Consider the following 18592-nt stretch of genomic DNA (forward strand, 5'->3'; position numbering starts at 1 on the left):
TTGAATCATTTTTACCTTATATACAATAAATTGTAAACTGTGAAGAAAGTTTAGAAATCTAATTGCTTTGAATGAATGAATAAATGTTTTGAGCATGAACTTTGATGTTTTGAACCACTTTGGCCAGACTGAAAAGTCTTTCGGATGAAAGACAAAACTTTTTTCCTACATTTTTTTTTGTTTGTTTGTTTTTTGAACCCCCTTCCAGAGGACCTGACAACTTTTTCAGATGTTTCTACCTGGATTATTGAGCATGCATCAGGACACTTTGGCCATGGCTGCCTCAAACAAGTCAACGGAGGAGAAGGCGGAATCCAGAAACCATCTTATCACCATCAAACTGGTTGACCCACTATGTGAGTGTGCTGCTTATGGGACTGTGTTTGTTGTGGCTCCTCAGACTGATGAAGTCCTTTGGATGAAAGACGAAATGATTCAACACAAAGAAACCATCCAGAGGACCTGACTTAAATTTGCTGAATTCTTTACCCGGATTATTGAGCATGAACTTTGATCTAATTGCTTTCGGTTTTCGCATTTTTAAAATTCTCTTTCCAGTATGTTTTGTAGCAACCTGAATTCCCAGAGTGAGGGCTTTTATTGTTGTTCTTGTTTCTATTTGTATTACGGTACTCTCACATTCAAACACAAATAAAAAGAGCCAAAAATTTTCCATCTACTACTGAATAAGCTTTTTGTCATAGGAGGTAGATAAACATGTTGTTTTCAGTTTTATGTGTTCGTGTAGATTCTTAGGGAAGAGTAGGACCATGCAGGGATGCAGTTGCTGCTATCTAGAGGCATTAATAGGTCTGACATTAGGATTTTATGGTTGGATGGATATTGTGTTTGTGTGTGCGCTCCCTAGCAAGCTGCAAAAGCTATGTTCCGGTCGGTTGAAGAAAGAGATACATAAGGATTATTCTCTTCTTTCCTACTCTGCGTTCCCATTTGCAACAACAAGATACACCAAGATAAACACAACAGGAATTGTATCTAATCTGCAGGTACACACACATGCACACTACAATTTTCATTAAAAAAATAAAACGACTCCACCTGAGCTGGGCAAAGAAAACGTGATGAAGCTGCATTTTTTTTTTTTTTCCTTGTACACGCAAAGTTAAATTAAATCACAAACACAAGACACAAGTATGCAGGTACACACCCACAGATACACAGGGAGCATTTTACTCTCTTTTTATACAACAGGACACCACAATTGCATCTTCATTCAGAAATAACCTTCATGTGACAGATGGGGGGCGATGTGCCACTGGGCTTGATGGGAGCTAAGCACACACACGCAAACACACACACAGACCTCGCTGCGACCTGCACACACGCCACCGTTGCCTGCTAGTAATTGACCAGGCGAGAGTCTAAATTTTGCATTTGTGTCTGTGTGTTTGGGCGTAAACGCTGTTTGCGCATGTGTTTGTGTGTCTGCATGTTGCGGGTCTGACAGTCCTCACTTTCACATTAATATTAACTGACACTTTAATTTGGATGGGAAATAGAGCATTTTACTACCAGTTTGTCTGAGCACCGGTGGCGGGGATGGCTGTGTGACCTTTGTCTGTGTTCGGGCGTGTATGAATATAAATGTGCGTGCATGTGTCTTTATCTCTGCATCCTATCTGTCTATTTCCTTCTACCTAAACTCATATTTTGTTCCTCGGATGATTAAAAAAAAAGGTTATTTCACTAAATGCGCTTGAATCTTTCAAATACTTTTTCTAGCCAGGTATCCGTTTGAATGTGCACGATTCCATCCTTCACATTGTCCACTTAATTTTAATCAAATACTAAATATGTTCAGTTACTCTGCTTTTTTATTTCCTCCATCACATGAAAAACTCTTAGTTTTTAAAGTGTTTTCAGAAGCTGATGAGACGCATCTTTGATTGTTCCTCTCATCCGTTTCCTCTTCAAATCAAAGAAGAGACGATGAGGAGGTGGAGGAAGTTTTGGTTTTTGCTTTTTAAATTATCTATTTTGTTGCGCAGTGTTTTAGGATTGCACTGCTGAAACTGTGGGTCACTGCAAACGAGGAGAAAAATAGTGTAAAGCACTTTTATTATAGCGTAACGTACGATCAAACCAACAAAGAAAATCTCAGGCTTGAGTTGCTTTTAGTAGAAAACATTAATTCTTGTTCTGAGTTCTTTTTAGTTCACCTACAAAAAACATCCTTATAATTTATATTACGCATGTTCTCATTGCTGTTGTATAAACGCTTATTGAGACATACCTAAGTCTAATATTTGTGATCTTACTGGCATTCAGATATTTATATTTTGAGTTGTGTGCTGTGTCTCATCTAACTGATGAACTTTTCACTCGCTGTATGTTTGTTCAGGATCTCTTCGTACGGCTCTTCATCTAACAGCGCACAATCCCCAATTAATCAGCTAGGTCCTTGTAGGCATCTCATTAACACACTGCCAATATGCCTCCCACAGTCCAACTACAAACAACAGGTTTGTGAAGTCTTGGAATGACTTTTAGGGCTACTGCACAAGATACAAACAACAAGAGGGGAAAAGTGTTTTTTTATTGTCCGTAACTGCAACACTTTTATTGCAAATAAACTAAGAAAGAACTAAAGCAACAAGGTGTTGTATATCTGAAAAGTAAAACCCTCATTATAAATACCAAATTTAGTCTCCGATGTTTATTAACTCAACTCAGAATGTCAGCTTCAAGGATAGTGGGTGTTTATGGGCACAAATTCCAGTCATATTTATTTTGCACCTTGTAAACCAAAAGGTGTAAAACCAAAAGTTTTAGATATTTTGGTTTACAAGGTGCAAAATGTATTCACAAAATATTTATTGTGCCCATATGTGTTTTCCATCAATCTGTTACGAACAACCTCCATGTTGAATGTAAAATAAAGGCACGTTAACAAAGACTAAAAGCTACTTTTAATTGCATAGTATGGTATAAGTAGTAGTGGCAGGTAGGCTGAAACTTGTTTGGTTTTCCATTTTACAAAGTTAAAGGTACAGTATATTTGGTAAGACTTAAGCGTCAAATCAGTGCACAAAACAAGACATTTACAAATGTTATGAAGTCATTTGATTTGTACGGTTATATCAATTGTATCCTGGATTCCAAATCTTGAGCATGTCAAAAGTAATGTTAAATATGAGAACAAACATATTTAGAAATATCTAGGGATGCGCGATATTATCGGCACGTATTTGTATTGGCCGATATTAGCGTTAAAAGTTAAATATCAGACATTCCATCAAATTAACTCACCGATATAAAAGATGCTGTTTTTGAATGACGACCCAGTGACAAGGATGTCTGCAGCGCCAGCACAACGTGATGACGTCATGCGCGCCCACCTGATCTGGTCACGGTGGAGAGGAAGAAGTCAAAATGTCGGCGTGTGGAAGTTTTTTCGTTGAGGATGTCGGATACCGAAGATTTTTGGACTACGTTGAGCCTCGCTACATCGTCCCCAGTCAGATATTTTTCCGATGTAGCCTTACCCGAGTTACAAGCCGTCATTTCCAACATCATCGAGAAGCTAATAACCGATAACACGACTTGTTGGGTGAGTTTTACCACAGACATTTGGACGTCAAGTGTTAGCCCCGTTAGCATGATTAGTCTTACGGCACAATGGATAGACAAAAACTTTAAAATTAAAAAGGCTTCATGCACAAGAGTGCAGAGGATCCCACAATTCAGCTAAGAGCCTGGAACAAGCCTCAACAAGTGAGACAGCATCGTAGGTGACTAATGATAATAAATAACATTTAACAGTTTTCATTTTATATAAGTTTAAGTGCTATGCATATCATTTAGCTGTTACTGAACATATGTCACCAGCTCTTTCAGCTGTTGCACATTTTTTCTAGCAAATAAGCCAAAATAAGAGGCTATGTTCTGACAAAGCAAAAAAATATTTAAAAAAGTATCGGTCATCGGCCAAATAAGTTTTAACATATTGGCATATCAGATATTGGCCAAAAATCCAATATCGTCCTTAGAAATTTCTTGTTTTTCTTCCTCTGTAGCTCTCTCAGTCACTATAATTATTCCAAATGCCTTTCTGTAATAAAACCCTTTCATAAACTCAGAATCATAACCTCTCTATGCTTCTCACTTGTGAATTACTTTGGACAAAATATTGCTATATCCATCCATCCATCCATCCATCCATTTTCTTCTGCTTATCTGGGGTCGGGTCGCGGGGGTAGCAGCCTAAGTAGGGAGGCCCAGACTTCCCTCTCCCCAGCCACTTGGACCAGCTCTTCCGGGGGAATCCCGAGGCGTTCCCAGACCAGCCGAGAAATATAGTCCCTACAGCGTGTCCTGGGTCTTCCTCTGGGCCTCCTTCCGGTGGGATGTGTCCGGAACACCTCGTCCAGGAGGCATCCTAACCAGATGCCCGAGCCACCTCAACTGGCTCCTCTCGACGTGGAGGAGCAGCGTGATTGCTAAATCAATGTAATGTAATAAAAAAAAAAAACATAATCTGTATGTCTTGCATAATTTCAATTTCAAACACGGTACAATGACAAAAAGATGAGTCTGTATTGGTCTACAGCAAAGCTGGGACGAGTCACGTTGAGTAGAACGTTCCTGCACCATATCGTGTAAAAAAAAAAAAGTTTTAGATGAAGGTTCTCAACTGAATTTGCAAATGCTCAAATGTGCAAAGAACAATCTGTAAGAAATTTACCTGAATCACATTCTATACATCTTCATTAAACAAGTCTGAATTACATTTTAAATAGCATGCTGCTTGAACTGCAACAAACACCTTTAATACTAAATACTAGATAAAGACGAACATGTATTGTATTAGTAAAATGGCAAGTACAGAATAAATGCCAAACAGAAAGACTGCCTGAGCTATTTCTTTATTTGTAAAGCTTAAAAAATAAGAAAGCCTTGCTCTTGACAAGTGAACTTGCTGTGGTTGACAGCGTTATCTTCTTTGAACTACAATGCATGCATAAAAATATACTGACACAACTGTGATCAGAAAGTCTCCTCCACAAGCCCTCGCGCTTAGTCAAACACTGACACAGTCACATTCACTTATGTTTGCATTTGCCTCAAAGTGAACCCATAAACAGGTGGAAAATATTCTAAACTCGGCTCGTACAAAAAACAAAAAAAAGCTGCTCTTAGGTTTAGCAACATCCTCTTTCCTGCTCATCCATTTTTTCACTTATCTTCTCAGATGATTTGGTCAAATGTGCAATTCATTCCAAACAAAGGAGATTTTGGTTCACAATTATAAAAATGGGTAAAGGGCGTCGGCTCTAATAAAATAAGATATGAAGTTCTATGAGAGTAACTTTAGTTCACGTTTGGTAAATAGCAGTAATAGCAATGCCTCTTTGAGCTGACAGGCTTTATGTTAGAACTTGGTGCTTCTGTTAAAATAAGTCACAATTATTAAAATGATTCTCTTAAAAATGCATAAAACAGGCAACAGTTATTACTGTCACATTAAGTCAGTGGTATTTTTTGAAATTTCCACAGCCTTGTTGACGGTAACTGCTATCACCATTAAAGTATTTATATTTGTGTGGAACAGTACTCGTGTATTTGTACTGCTTACTGGAACTCAACACTCCAAAGAGTATGATGGTTGAGACATACTTTTATTGAAACAAAGTGACTCGGAAGACTAATAAGTCAAAGGACAGAATACTCTAAATAAAATATCATTTTAAAAAGAAAAACTAAAGAAGAATTAGGAAATTAAAGATGTAGCATTCCTTGAAGGAAAGCATGCCGCCTGCCGCCTTTCATGCCAGAGAGCCTAAGATGGGTTTTAGTCAAAGCTTGAACATTAAATTATGCACAGTCCAATGCAATACTGTGAGATGTCACTCAGATTGTGTGCTCTGAATGACTCTCAGCTACCACCACATGGAATGTTAGTTTAATGTCTGTTAAAGTGACTCGGCTATACCTATTTTTGTGTTGGCTAATAATCGTTACTTTTGGGAGCTATCTTGCACTGACTCCAAAAGTCAGTCATTTGTAAATCTACATCCACTGATTACTATATGAAAGTTTCAGTAAAATCCATCCAGTGATTCATGAAATATTTTGCTAACATAATAAGTGATGATGCTAACAGCTACGATCTCACATGTAGCACTTAGACTATGCGTTGTGTACCACTCTACTACAAGCACACCACATTTTAGCATAGAATTGTAAAACTGTTTGAAATAGGTTGCCTATTTTTGTGTTTGCTAAATTCAATGGGCTGTGGTGACTCTTAAATTAGGTTGGCTTCAAAACTCAAGTACTTGTAAAGGTACGTTCAATAACCTGCCTAAACATTTGTTGGACTGTATACCTGGATTATTGAGCATGAACTTTGGTGCATGTTCAATACGTTTCTCCTAAAGGTTTATTCAGCATCTGTTGAGTGGTTTTAAAACTATTTTAACTCCGAAATACACAGTTATTGGCATAATTCTAAATAAAGAACTTGCGAAATCTGTTAGAACTCAAAATATATGGTGAGGAGGAGTCTTGGCTACTACCAGCCCTAACTTTAGTTCAGTATCTGTGCAACTGACCAAGATGTTGTCATTGTTGTGTTTTTAACGGTAAGTCTGTCCAGTGGTTAATGAGATACAGTGATAACAGACACATGCACATGTCTGAAGTTGGTTGAAACATCATCAACTATTGTCCGCCTTCATATTTTGGTGGTTGGCGACAATCAAAGAATGTATACAGATCAATGGGACAGCACCTGTGCGTTGGTGTTTGTCTTCCTTGTGTTTCTACAGCTCCTACACACGTCCCCTACCCTAATCCCCCCAGGTGTTCTTCATTGTCAATCACTGGTGTTCCTATTTATTTTGAGTCTTGGCGTCTTCTCATTTGTCCATGGATTGTCCTGTTCAGGCGTCATGTTCTGTCTCCCTCCGTTCATGTGTTTGCTGCCATGTCAGCCTTTTGTTTAGCTGTAAATAAACATATTTCTCATTTAGCTTCGAGTTCCCCGTGTGTCTGTCTGCACTTGGGTTCAACTTAACACCAGATCATGACCGCACCAAATCTATACTCACTAACATACATGTCTTTTAATTTATAAGTGAGAGTAAAACTGCTTAAATAAAATAGGGGGATGCAGCCTTCATCTGAATCAAAAAACATGCACCGTTTCTTCTAGCACGCTATTCACTGAAGTAACATCACTGTCACTTGACTCATGGTGAAAGCAGAAAGCCTTAGCCCGAAGCAGCGCCTCCACTCTACATCCCTAATGTCTACCATTAAGGCTGTTTTGACAGAAAATTACGTGGCACCTTTCTTTTAACAGTGGGATGCCGTCCACCCACTCTATTCTTGTGACAGCACCAGAGATTGTGGAGGTAGAGCAGAAATTTTTATTATCCTCATTATTTTTTGATGGGACTACACACTAACAGGCAAAGATGTGAGAATTTAGACACTTTCACGAACTTCACTTGTTAAAACCGTGGGGGTTTTTTTTCACCGCTAAAATGCTTTGAAATAATTTACTTTTTTTTTTTTCTCAAGATGGCTTAAGAAAATTGTGAAGCAGTAAATTTTATTGCTCATTTGGATGTAAAAATGCCACCTCTAACATGGTGCAGCTGCAGGCACGTTAAAAGACTGGATATATTTCTAAGAAATGTGACATAACTTAAATGTTCATCGTACAGACGCTGAAAATTCAGTTGAAGTGTTGACAGCTGCGGCTTGTTTAGAAGGTTTGGCTGCTACCCTCTTCTACAAACCAGTAAAAGATGTGTAGGATATACCGTAGTAACATCTTAAGGCACAAATAACAAAATACAACCAATTATATACTGCCCACAAATTACAGTGGTAGTTAAAAACACAAAGTGCTGACACTATCAAGCAATGTGTTGTCCTTAATGGGCTCCTGTACTTACATGGTGGTCCTAAATGACAAGAGAGGCGAGATGGGAAACCAATGGTGTGTGGAAATGCACGGCTCTTTTTAATTTTACATAATTTAAACAAGTGAAAATGTTGCTAACACAACAGAAACAGCAAGGAAGATGAAGAATAGCAACACGCTTTGATGTCCAGAGTGTTTTTATCAAAGTGCAGACTGTAAATTTTAAGTTAACTTTAGAATAAACTTCATATATATGTTAGCTAAAAGAGCTTAGTCTTGGTGGTAATGTTTTAGGAAATTGTTTTAATCGTTCACTTTCGATATGCTGATGCAAGTGTAACAATCCAGGTAGATAAATCTAACTATGTTGAGTCAGGTCCTCTGGATGGATTCTTCTTTGTTGAAACGTTTCATCTTTTATCCAAAGGACTTCTTCAGTCTGAGCTGCAACAAACTCAGTCTCATAAACAGCACCTTCTGGTTCATAGTGGCTCAACAAGATTTCTGGTGACAGACCGAACTACGTGTAGTTGTTGCAGCTCCTGAGACTGAAGGTATTTTGGATAAAAGACGAAACGTTTCTTCAAAGAAGAATCTGTCCTGAGGACCTGATTCAACCTTGTTAGACGTTCACTTTAGAGGTCAACAACCATTTGCAAAGCAGGTCATTAGGTCCTTTTGACGCACTTGCGACCGTTCAGGGTGTATCCCGCCTCTCGCACAGTGAAAGCTGTACATGGGCATTAGTGACCCTGCAACCCGGAAACGAAGAAGTGCGTGAGGTAATGAATGGGTGCGAATGGATGGATGCCATTAGGCAGTCAAATGTTTGGAATGATATCCAATAACAAACACATTTTCTTCTTCTTTCGGCTGCGACCTTGCTCAAGGGTCCAGATTGGGGCAAAAGAGGGTGGAAGCAGGTGTGGGTGCTTCACCCTTCCCACCCACATTTTGATGTTGTCGATATGGGGAGTTGAACCGGCGACCTTCCGATCACATGTGCACCTTCTCTAACCTCTGTGCCACCACTCCCCATCCAATTACAAACACTAATATTTTGAAAAAAAAAATCAAACATTGCATTTTGTACCACATAAACAATGAATGTATTAATGTCTATACGGCTGTAAATTGATCATTGGATTTGAGCAGATAGACTAACGTGGTTCAACCTTAGCAAAGATTATTAAACAATAATGGATCAAAAACACAAATAAATAAGTCTGTTACATTTTGGACATAATTCATTTTTTTCTATGCATCTTCACTACACATATAAGATTTAAATCCTACCAATTATGTTTAGATATTTCTTAGAGAAGTAACCAGAAAGGTACAATTGTCTTTCATTTAAATCATTACTGTGGACATGTGTTAAATTTTAAAGGCGCAAAGTCCCTTGTGACTATCAAGGGCAGTTAAAAGTGAATAGGCTAAACCAGACAGAGCTGCAGACTGGTTGAAGGTCGATCATCCCACAGAAAGATTCTGATTTAAATTTTGACTACAGCCTGAATGGGTGGAGTGTGCAAGTTCACCCTGTGTGTGTAACCCCTTTTGCAAAACATATCAAGCCAGTTCCATCTTCCTCTCATCTGTGAGCTCTAAAATAACCGAGGAGACATGGCGTTGAAGTCAACCTACCTCTGTTACACCTCTGAGCTGCCAGTTGAGCTTGTAACAGAGACCAGGTAGACTGGGGATTTAGGAACAGCCAGGAAGTTTTAAGAGGGCATGTCTTTGTGGTGATATCCCAGAACAGGGCTTGTGAAGGATTTCTTTGGGTAATCAACTTCCTCCCACAATATAGGAGATCTAGTCAGTCTAGTCAGAGGTATTGCTGAATTAGACATGCTTTAGATGCAAGTATGAATAAGGGTACCAAATATATATATATATATATATATATATTACAAATGTGCAGGCAAAATGTACTTCTTAATTTCTACCAAGGTACAGCTGAACTGGCAAACCATATGCATGTTTTCCCTTGATATCTTATTGGTGTGAAGTTTACTCATTTGTTATACATGTTATGTAAAAGTTGGTTTTGTTGTCTGGGTTTTGGTGCTTTTGAGAGTTTATTAAACTGGGCTTTGATAACTGGTATTCCACTTACCCCTGCTCTTCTTCTTCCCTCCTCTGTAGTCTATTAGTATGATAATGTTGGGTTAATCAGGTCTTAAGTTTATTTACACATCTCCACCATTTAACAAGACCTCCCTGTTCTCCTTTGTGTTTTCTCTCCTCACCATCAGTGTATAATGAACAACTTTTCAGGAGAGGTGCTATTAGAATTGGATAGTCAGTCTAAAAGGAAAACCTGGCTGTCAGCTTGAGTGCACAGGCTGCTGACGGAGCTTGAACTCGAGGGTCGGAGGATGAATTTGCTGTGTCACACAAACGCATGAAACTGTGAGCAACGTCTGCACAGTCTGGGCCACAACTCGTACCTGCATTGCATATTTGACAAGCAGGTTCCAAGATTAATTGATGAATAAATTGAAGATGGTTAATTAAAAACACAAGTTCAATGTTAATGTAAAAAACTGTAAAAGCAATCTTAATATCTGTTCTGTCCGTGGAGGGTTTCTGCTTTTTGGAATCGGCAAATACTTAGGATATCGACAAATTAGGAAGACATTGGCAGCAGTTTCGGCCACGGTAAAGCCGCCAGCCTTATGTGAAGGACTAATCCGTGCCTCGGGCGCTCAAGACTCGTATGCTTAACAAGCTCAACCGCAAGCTGGACGCGATTTCTGAGAATCGTAGACCACGTGCGGCTCCTGGAACTCGCCGGCATGAAGGATTCAGTCTTGGAGAAAACTAATTGAGCATGGACCGGGCGGAATGTCCACTAATCTGGCTGTTTGGATTCTCCATTGAGTGCACCAGCAGAACTCAAGGCAGACAGAAAACGGAGTCTGGTGGCCCAAACAATTGTTGTTTATCTCAAATATACTTATCTCAAATTGCTCCTGGAGGATACGTAAACTAGAAATTTCTGCCACCCCTCTTCTCCCGAGGACATCTGTGGCCTTATCAGAATTGTGACGCTGATAGACACTGTACCAACTTATCAGAACTTTGGAACTTTCTGGAGTGTACATGGACTACTCACCACCTTTGTTGTCCCCTATGAATAAATTTATACGTCTGTCTATTTATGTTGCTTTTTGTTATTAGGTCATTTCTGATCTCTGATTTCTGATCCTTATCTAAAACTGTGGCACCGCTCAAGTGGCTGCAGCTTATAGTCTCCCCATGTTTGTCTGTCTTTGGTTAATGCACTTTGGTAACAGTTCCTGTTTTACATGTGCTATACAAATAAATTTGACTTGACTTGACTTGCTGTAAAAACTTTGACCACTTGGTTAACTTGTTGCACCAACGTACAGTTTCCAAAATATTCCCAGTCGAACTGAATTACATAAAAATGTCTAGAATTAAAACGGCAAAGGATAAAAATAAAAAAAATGCCGGTTACAACATTAAAATTATTGTTTTAGTGATTTCCAATATATACATTTTTTTGTATTTTTACCATAGATGCAAAAACAAAACCTATAGCTTTAAACCTACACAACAATGCTCTGGACATAAACCTTTTCAGTGGCAAATGTAATGGGTCTGAATGATGTCAGTTTGTTCAAAATGTCCTCACCTCCAGCGTCTACGACTTAAAATGGTTGCTACACCAATAAAGTTGCAAGGACATGCACACAGAGAGACAAACATGAAAAAACACACAACATCCCATTCACACCCTGGTGAAAGGCACACTCATGCTCACGCTCTGAGCGTTAATGTGAAAGTCTTGACACTTCAGGGACCCAGCGATCCCCAGATCCATCTCCGTCCTTACGGCAGCCCTCCATTAGCCACAAAAAAAGGTTATTGCAGATTGCAAACCAGCATTACCTTATCAGAAACACATACAGCTTCAAACATGAGCAGAGAGCTTTTTTTAATTTTGCTTGGAGAGCACGTACACTTAAACATAACCACAGTTCTAACCATAAGAACTATATAAGTCAGTTAGATTGTGGCTGCACAGAATGCTTCAGTCTCCTGTGTTATCAAGCTTATTATACATATTTAATGTATAGCTTCTCTGTTTAATCATTGTCCACTGAAACACACATCAAGTGCATAAACAAAGTCAAAGCACAAATGACCTAATTCAAATGTGAACCCAAGCCCAACTTACTTGTCACGATCTCCAGCAGTGATGTTGTAAAGATGATTGGCAGCTCCATCAGCGCATGCCCTCAAGAGAGCTAAAGACAGAAAGGCACACAGTAATTGAGTTGGTGTGAATTCACACTACACCCTACTTTTTAATTAGTTTTTATGCAAAATGCTGTTAAATTTGTTGGCGTTTGAACTCATCCGACTACTTTTGGTGTCCCAAGTTTCAATTTATTCCAGCGCAACTTTAGAGTGGTCTTACATTTAAGGTAGTCTCTCACTGAACCACAACTACTAATATCCTGATGCATGCTCAACTACTAATGCCTAATGGCAACTACATGCTCAAATACTAATAACCACAACTACTAATGACCAAAGTACTCACTGGGATTCTCATCTTCCTCATGTATGTCTCAGAGGTGTGTAATATTGAGTTATTTTAAAAGTGAAGGGTTACACCCCACTTCCTCCAGTCCTACCACTCCTAGAGGAGTCCAGGGGCCAGTGACCCCCACCTACCCTGAAAAATACTTTAAAAAAATCTACTCAAAACTATGCATTTTCCAGCAACTTGAACATTTTACTAAATACTTTGGATTAATAAAACAGCATGAAATATGTATATTATGAAGGTAGACCAATGACACCAGGCATTTAAGCTGAATTTTATCGGAGGTCATATTTGAAAAATGTATTACCCTTTTTTTGTTTACACACGGAGATAAGTTCTTTACTGCATATTATTGAACTTTTGTCACAAAATATCCTCTGTACCATTTAACTTTATGTAGTAACTCCAAACACGATTAAAAGCTAAAACAAATGGACTTTATCCGAGGAGCTTTCTCAATTCAGTGAAGATTCATATGAAATGTTGTTCCGCAACACATTAATCATTACTTTACTTTTCTTTTCTTTTTTACTGGACCTGTCTCATTCTCCCGCTACAAAATTGATTGACAGCTGCTGATGATTATGACTTCATAACTCTTTTCATGTCTGTAATGTTAGTAAGATAAATGTTCAGTGTTAAACGTTCTGTATTCACCAACATCTGTGCCACACAGAACATGTGTGTAATGTCAATGTAAGAACATTACTCCAGCCTCCTACTCTGAGCCATTAGCCTCCGACTCAAAAAGTTATTGAGAAGGCCTGAGTTGTAAATGAAAATGTTTTAAAGTTAAATATTTGCAATGGCCAAATGCAGATAATGTGAAAATTTGTCAGATTGTGACAAGTTGCAATATTTTTGTTAAAGGAAGATCATTAACAGTTCTTACATTCGATAAGGTCATACAAAGGCAGTTCCTTTGGTGTGTTCATGCTGAACGTGCTTCTGTCAAACTAAGAGTAATATAAATGCTTATATCCTGATGCATGCTCAATAATCCAGGTAGAAAAATCTAAAAACAAATTAAATCTGGTCCTCTGGACATTCAAAAAAACAAAACAAAGCAAAACAACAACAAAAAAATGTAGAAACGTTTCGTGTTTCATCCGAAAGACTTCCTCAGTCTGAGGTGCTGTATTCAGCTCAGTCTTATAAATAGCACCTCCTCATGGTGGATCAACCAGTTTGCTGCTGACAACCAGAACCAGCTGCTCACATGGTCAAGAAGGACCATCAGCCTAACGATGGATCATTAGCACACTGATGGCTGTTTACTATTCACAGGGGGCTGAGTGATACTAGCAATCACAGCATTGTAAGAGGGGGACAGTTGAACATGGAGGCTCCGCCCCTGTTTAATGATGGACGGTTTCTTTTCACAAAGATGGCCTCCTTTACTCCTCTCTCAAACCACCGTTCCTCTCTGTCCAGGATGTGAACATCTTCATCCCTGAACGAGTGACCTCTGACCTGGAGATGAGTGTAGACCTCAGAGGTGCAGGTACTATTTATAAGACTGAGCTGAACACAGCACCTCGAACTGAAGAAGTCTTTCAGATGAAAGATGAAACGTTTCTACTTTTTTTTGTTTTGTTTTGTGTTGTTTTGGTTTTTTGAATGTCCAGAGGACCAGTTTTAACTTTTTTAGATAAATGCTTATACACTTTTACAGTTCTGGCTTAGTTTCCAACAAATAAGTAATGACACTTTGTTTATTGCTGTGATTTGTTCCATTTTGTTTTTTTTTACAATAAGACTGGTTCTTCAATTCTCTACATTAATTGTCTTTATTAGGTCCTGATAAGAATGAATAAGTGAATGAATGAATACATGAATGAATGAATGAGATATGTTTAAATACTTCTATGACAAGTATAAGAAGAGGGTTTGCTTTGTTTTTACAAAAGTTATTTTTCTGTTACAAACAGGGCATGTCAATGTACAAATTTAAACACTCCCTTAAAGCCATCAACAGCAATCACCTTGTTTTTGTTGAATAAAAACAAGTGGTAAAAGTTTGAATAAGGTTCAAATTAGTTAAAGTGCAAACATAGCAAAGTCATTAAAAACAGTCCAAGGAGGTTGTTATTTAGGATTCATGAAACAATATTCATGAGGCACTAAATTAGATGCAAAATATTTGCAAATGCATGCTCTTTCATGGCGTCTGTCTTTTTGAATTAAATAGAAAGCCTTTTCTTTTAAATTACCTTTTTGTTTGGGGCTGTTGTGCACGCTGGGGAAGACTTCAACCAGCTAAAGTTTCCCACGTGCACCTTGTTCAAAACTGTTCAGCCTTCACCAAAGAGACGGCAACACTTGTTCCTTTTTTCCAGCTGGGCCCATTCATCGAACCAAAGTCTGTGCTGCACATGAGAAACTCCAGCGTTTGAACATACATGTCCACATATTCAGATATGCTTGTTATGAACGTGTGAATGTTTCATTGTGTGAATGTTTATGAAGCATTCACTCTATTCTGATTCATTTTTCTTCCGGACATTTTTTGGCACATGTCTCGTCCCGCAGTTTTCAGCTATTTCAACAAATCAACTCTTTCAGGCCAAACCTGTTATAATTTTTGGTATTGGTGCAACTTTAGCTTTTTGAAACATTTAGCCTTTTCTGACATTTTTTTTTTCCTCATAAAAAATGAATTGAGCTCATTTTCCATCCTTCAGATCTTTAGATCTGCTTTCAACCTTTTTACTGCTCCTTTCACATTTTGTTCTGCTTCAGCTTCTTTCAGCTTCCTTCCACAAATTGTAAATTTTCTTCAGCTACTTTCAGCTAATTGCAGCTGTTTTGTGCTCCTTTCAGCTTCTTTCTGCTAACTACAAAGTACAACATGTTTGTGCCTCTTCTAACTTATTTCTGCTAATTTCAGCTTGTTGTGCTCCATTCAACTTTTTTTCTGCAAGTTTAAGCTTTTTATGCTATTTCAGCTAATATTTAGCTGTTTTATGCAAATTTTAACTTTTTCAGCTAATTACACATTTTTTGCACTCATTTCAACATTGCTCCGCCTAATTCAGCAAAAATGTGCTCTCTCCTCTTCCTTCTGGTTATTTAAGCTTCTTTCTGTTTTTTTTTTTAGCTACATTTCAGCTGTTTTTCTTCTAATTTCATCTTTTTTCAAACAATTTCCACTTTTTTTTTGCTCATTTCTGCTTTTTTCAGCAAACTTGTTCTTTCTGCTTTCTTCTGTTAATTTAAGCTTGTTCTATCTTTTTCAACTACATTTTAAACATTTTTAGCTAATTTCAGCTAAATTAAACTTTTTGGGTGGTAATTTTAGCTGCTTTCAACCTATTTAGCTGCTTTATGTAATTTCAGCTTGGTATGCTCCTTTCAGTTTAAATATGCTATTTTCAGCATATTCTGCTATTTTAGCTACTATTCAGCTGTTTTGTTCTAATTTTAGCTTTTTCAGCTAACTCCACAGTTTTGTTTTGCTAATTTCAGCTCCTTGCACTTCCTTCTAGTAGTTTAAGCTTCTTCCTGCCTTTTCAGCTACTTTCAGCTGCTGTTTGCTAATTTCAGCTTTTTTAAGCTAATTTCCTAAATTGTGTGCTCATCTCTGCTTATTTTAACATAATTCAGCAAATATGTGTTTTCTTCTGCTTCCTTATGCTAGTTTAGGCCTGTTCTTCTATTTCAGCTAACTTCAGCTGTTTTTTCAGCAAGTTCTTCAGCAATAAGTATTCACACTGCATTTTTACAGGAAATGCAATTTCTTTATTTTCATTTATACTCTATTAGGACGAAGCTGTTAAAAATGAAATGCACAGAGTTAATCTTACTATCTTAAATGATATTTAAAGTTAAATCAAGTCAGAGTGTTTATTAACAGAAAAATAACAAGATATAGCTTGGTGACACCAAACTTCACACTTCACTAGAAAAAAAAATGTTTCTTTTAATTGCACAAATCATAGATGTGAATTAAATCCGTTTATTACTGACAGCACTCGAGATAACAAATACGAAGACCACTTGAAATTGCTGCTGAGCTGCGGCGCTACGATTCATCACATTTCACACTACTCACATTAGATGAACAGCCTAACGACCTTGAACTATTTTTGAAAGTGTAACAATGCAGTCAATGTCACACCTGCATTAATTAACATTCACCAACATATTTATTTTGACTCATTTGGTGGGTTTAATGAACAGAAACTATTATTCCAACAGAACGTGACTTTTCTTTTCCTCGAGCTACCAAGAATTGTCTTGTGTTGTTAAAAGCTGCGTGAATCAAGATGCGTTTGCACCGATGCAAATAAAACACTTATACTCAAGGTAGTGCTTTTATTCATAACCTCCACCACCTGCTGTCTGTGTTTTGCATGAAGGGATGATGAGAACGTATGTAAATGACTCATTATCTCTGTCAGAGAGCAAAGGCTGAGAAACTTTTCAAACAACATCTTCGTGCAAAAGAGAAAACTTCTCCCTTTCAACATGGCAACAGACTGTAACAGTATCACTCGTTGTCTCTGTATATGTTGTTGCACACACGTGCACACACACAAAACGCCTTGAACACCGTTCATGCTGAGGATTAGCTTTGTGTGTATAAAGTGGCATTTAAAGGGATAATCAAAATCTTGGCATATTTCTCAAGTTGAAATTTGTCTCTAAAAATAGTTACAGTAATAAATAACACAGTCAGTATAGATGCATATAAACAAGCAAAAATTGATATTTGGGTTTTTAATGGTTAAAAAAAAAAAAAAGTTCAGCGCGTTCACACCTCCCCAAACAAACCGGACTTGCATCCTTACGGTGCATTCACACCAGCCCTGTTTAGTCCGCTTTAATTGAACTCTAGCTCGTTTTCCTAGAAAGTCCGGTTCGTTTGGGGAGGTGTGAATGCGACATCGAACTCTGTCACGGAACAAAAAGGCGAACTCTGGCCCGGGCTAAAACCTAGGTCTCGGTCCGGTAGAAGAGAACTCCAGCGCGGTTTGAGTACAGTGTGAATGTAAACAGACCAGGCCCCGCTCCACAAGCAAGAAGTGGAGTACAGCGCAGGGCAAACAAACACGCATTTCTCTTATATGGAGCCGTCAGCTGCCTTGTGTGAAAAACAACATTCTCCATGGTCTTCTGCCTCATCTTCTGCTCATGCTGAGTCCATTTTTGAAAAATGACAAAATATAACTCCTAAAACTGCTACAACTTGATGCCACTCTGTTTTTGTTTTTATTTCCAGAAGCAGAAGAAGCGTCTTCAGAGGTTTTTGTGTCGTTTCTTTCAGTAGTTCTTGGTGCAGCGCCCCTACAGGCGAGTGGGGGAACAGGTTGGTTCAACAGGTTGGCTCGACTGCACAGTGCAGTGTGAATGCAAACGCACCAGCTCAAATGTAACAAAAGGTCATGAATATTGGTCCCCAACTGAACCGAGTCTACTGGACTATCAGGTGTGAAAACAACCTAAGTGGATATCTTGGCATATATCTTAGTGGATATCTTGGTGGATATCTTAGTGGATATCTTAGTGGATATCTTAGCGTATATCTTGGTGGATATCTTAGCGTATATCTTAGTGGATATCTTGGTGGATATCTTAGTGGATATCTTAGTGGATATCTTAGTGGATATCTTAGTGTATATCTTGGTGGATATCTTAGTGGATATCTTGGTGGATATCTTAGCGTATATCTTAGTGGATATCTTAGTGTATATCTTGGTGGATATCTTGGTGGATATCTTAGTGGATATCTTAGTGGATATCTTAGTGGATATCTTAGTGTATATCTTGGTGGATATCTTAGTGTATATCTTGGTGGATATCTTAGCGTATATCTTAGTGGATATCTTAGTGTATATCTTGGTGGATATCTTAGCGTATATCTTAGTGGATATCTTAGTGTATATCTTGGTGGATATCTTAGTGGATATCTTAGTGGATATCTTAGTGGATATCTTAGTGGATATCTTAGTGTATATCTTAGTGGATATCTTGGTGGATATCTTAGTGGATATCTTAGTGGATATCTTAGTGGATATCTTAGTGGATATCTTAGTGTATATCTTAGTGGATATCTTGGTGGATATCTTAGTGGATATCTTAGTGGATATCTTAGTGGATATCTT

The 18592-nt window shown here is 38.1% G+C and overlaps 1 protein-coding gene across 1 annotated transcript in view; it reads right to left on the reverse strand.

The window, feature by feature from the left end:
- Nucleotides 1-18592, reverse strand: part of tpk1 (thiamin pyrophosphokinase 1) — a 106751-nt gene that overhangs the window by 64157 nt on the left and 24002 nt on the right. The window contains exon 3 of the mRNA XM_037694318.1: nt 12111-12180. Within this exon, the coding sequence (XP_037550246.1) occupies nt 12111-12180 (70 nt within the window). The remainder of the gene's footprint in view (nt 1-12110; nt 12181-18592) is intronic.

Source organism: Nematolebias whitei, chromosome 20 (genome assembly GCF_014905685.2).
Source record: "Nematolebias whitei isolate Nwh7 chromosome 20, NemWhi1, whole genome shotgun sequence".
In the NCBI taxonomy this organism is placed as follows: Eukaryota; Metazoa; Chordata; class Actinopteri; order Cyprinodontiformes; family Rivulidae; genus Nematolebias; species Nematolebias whitei.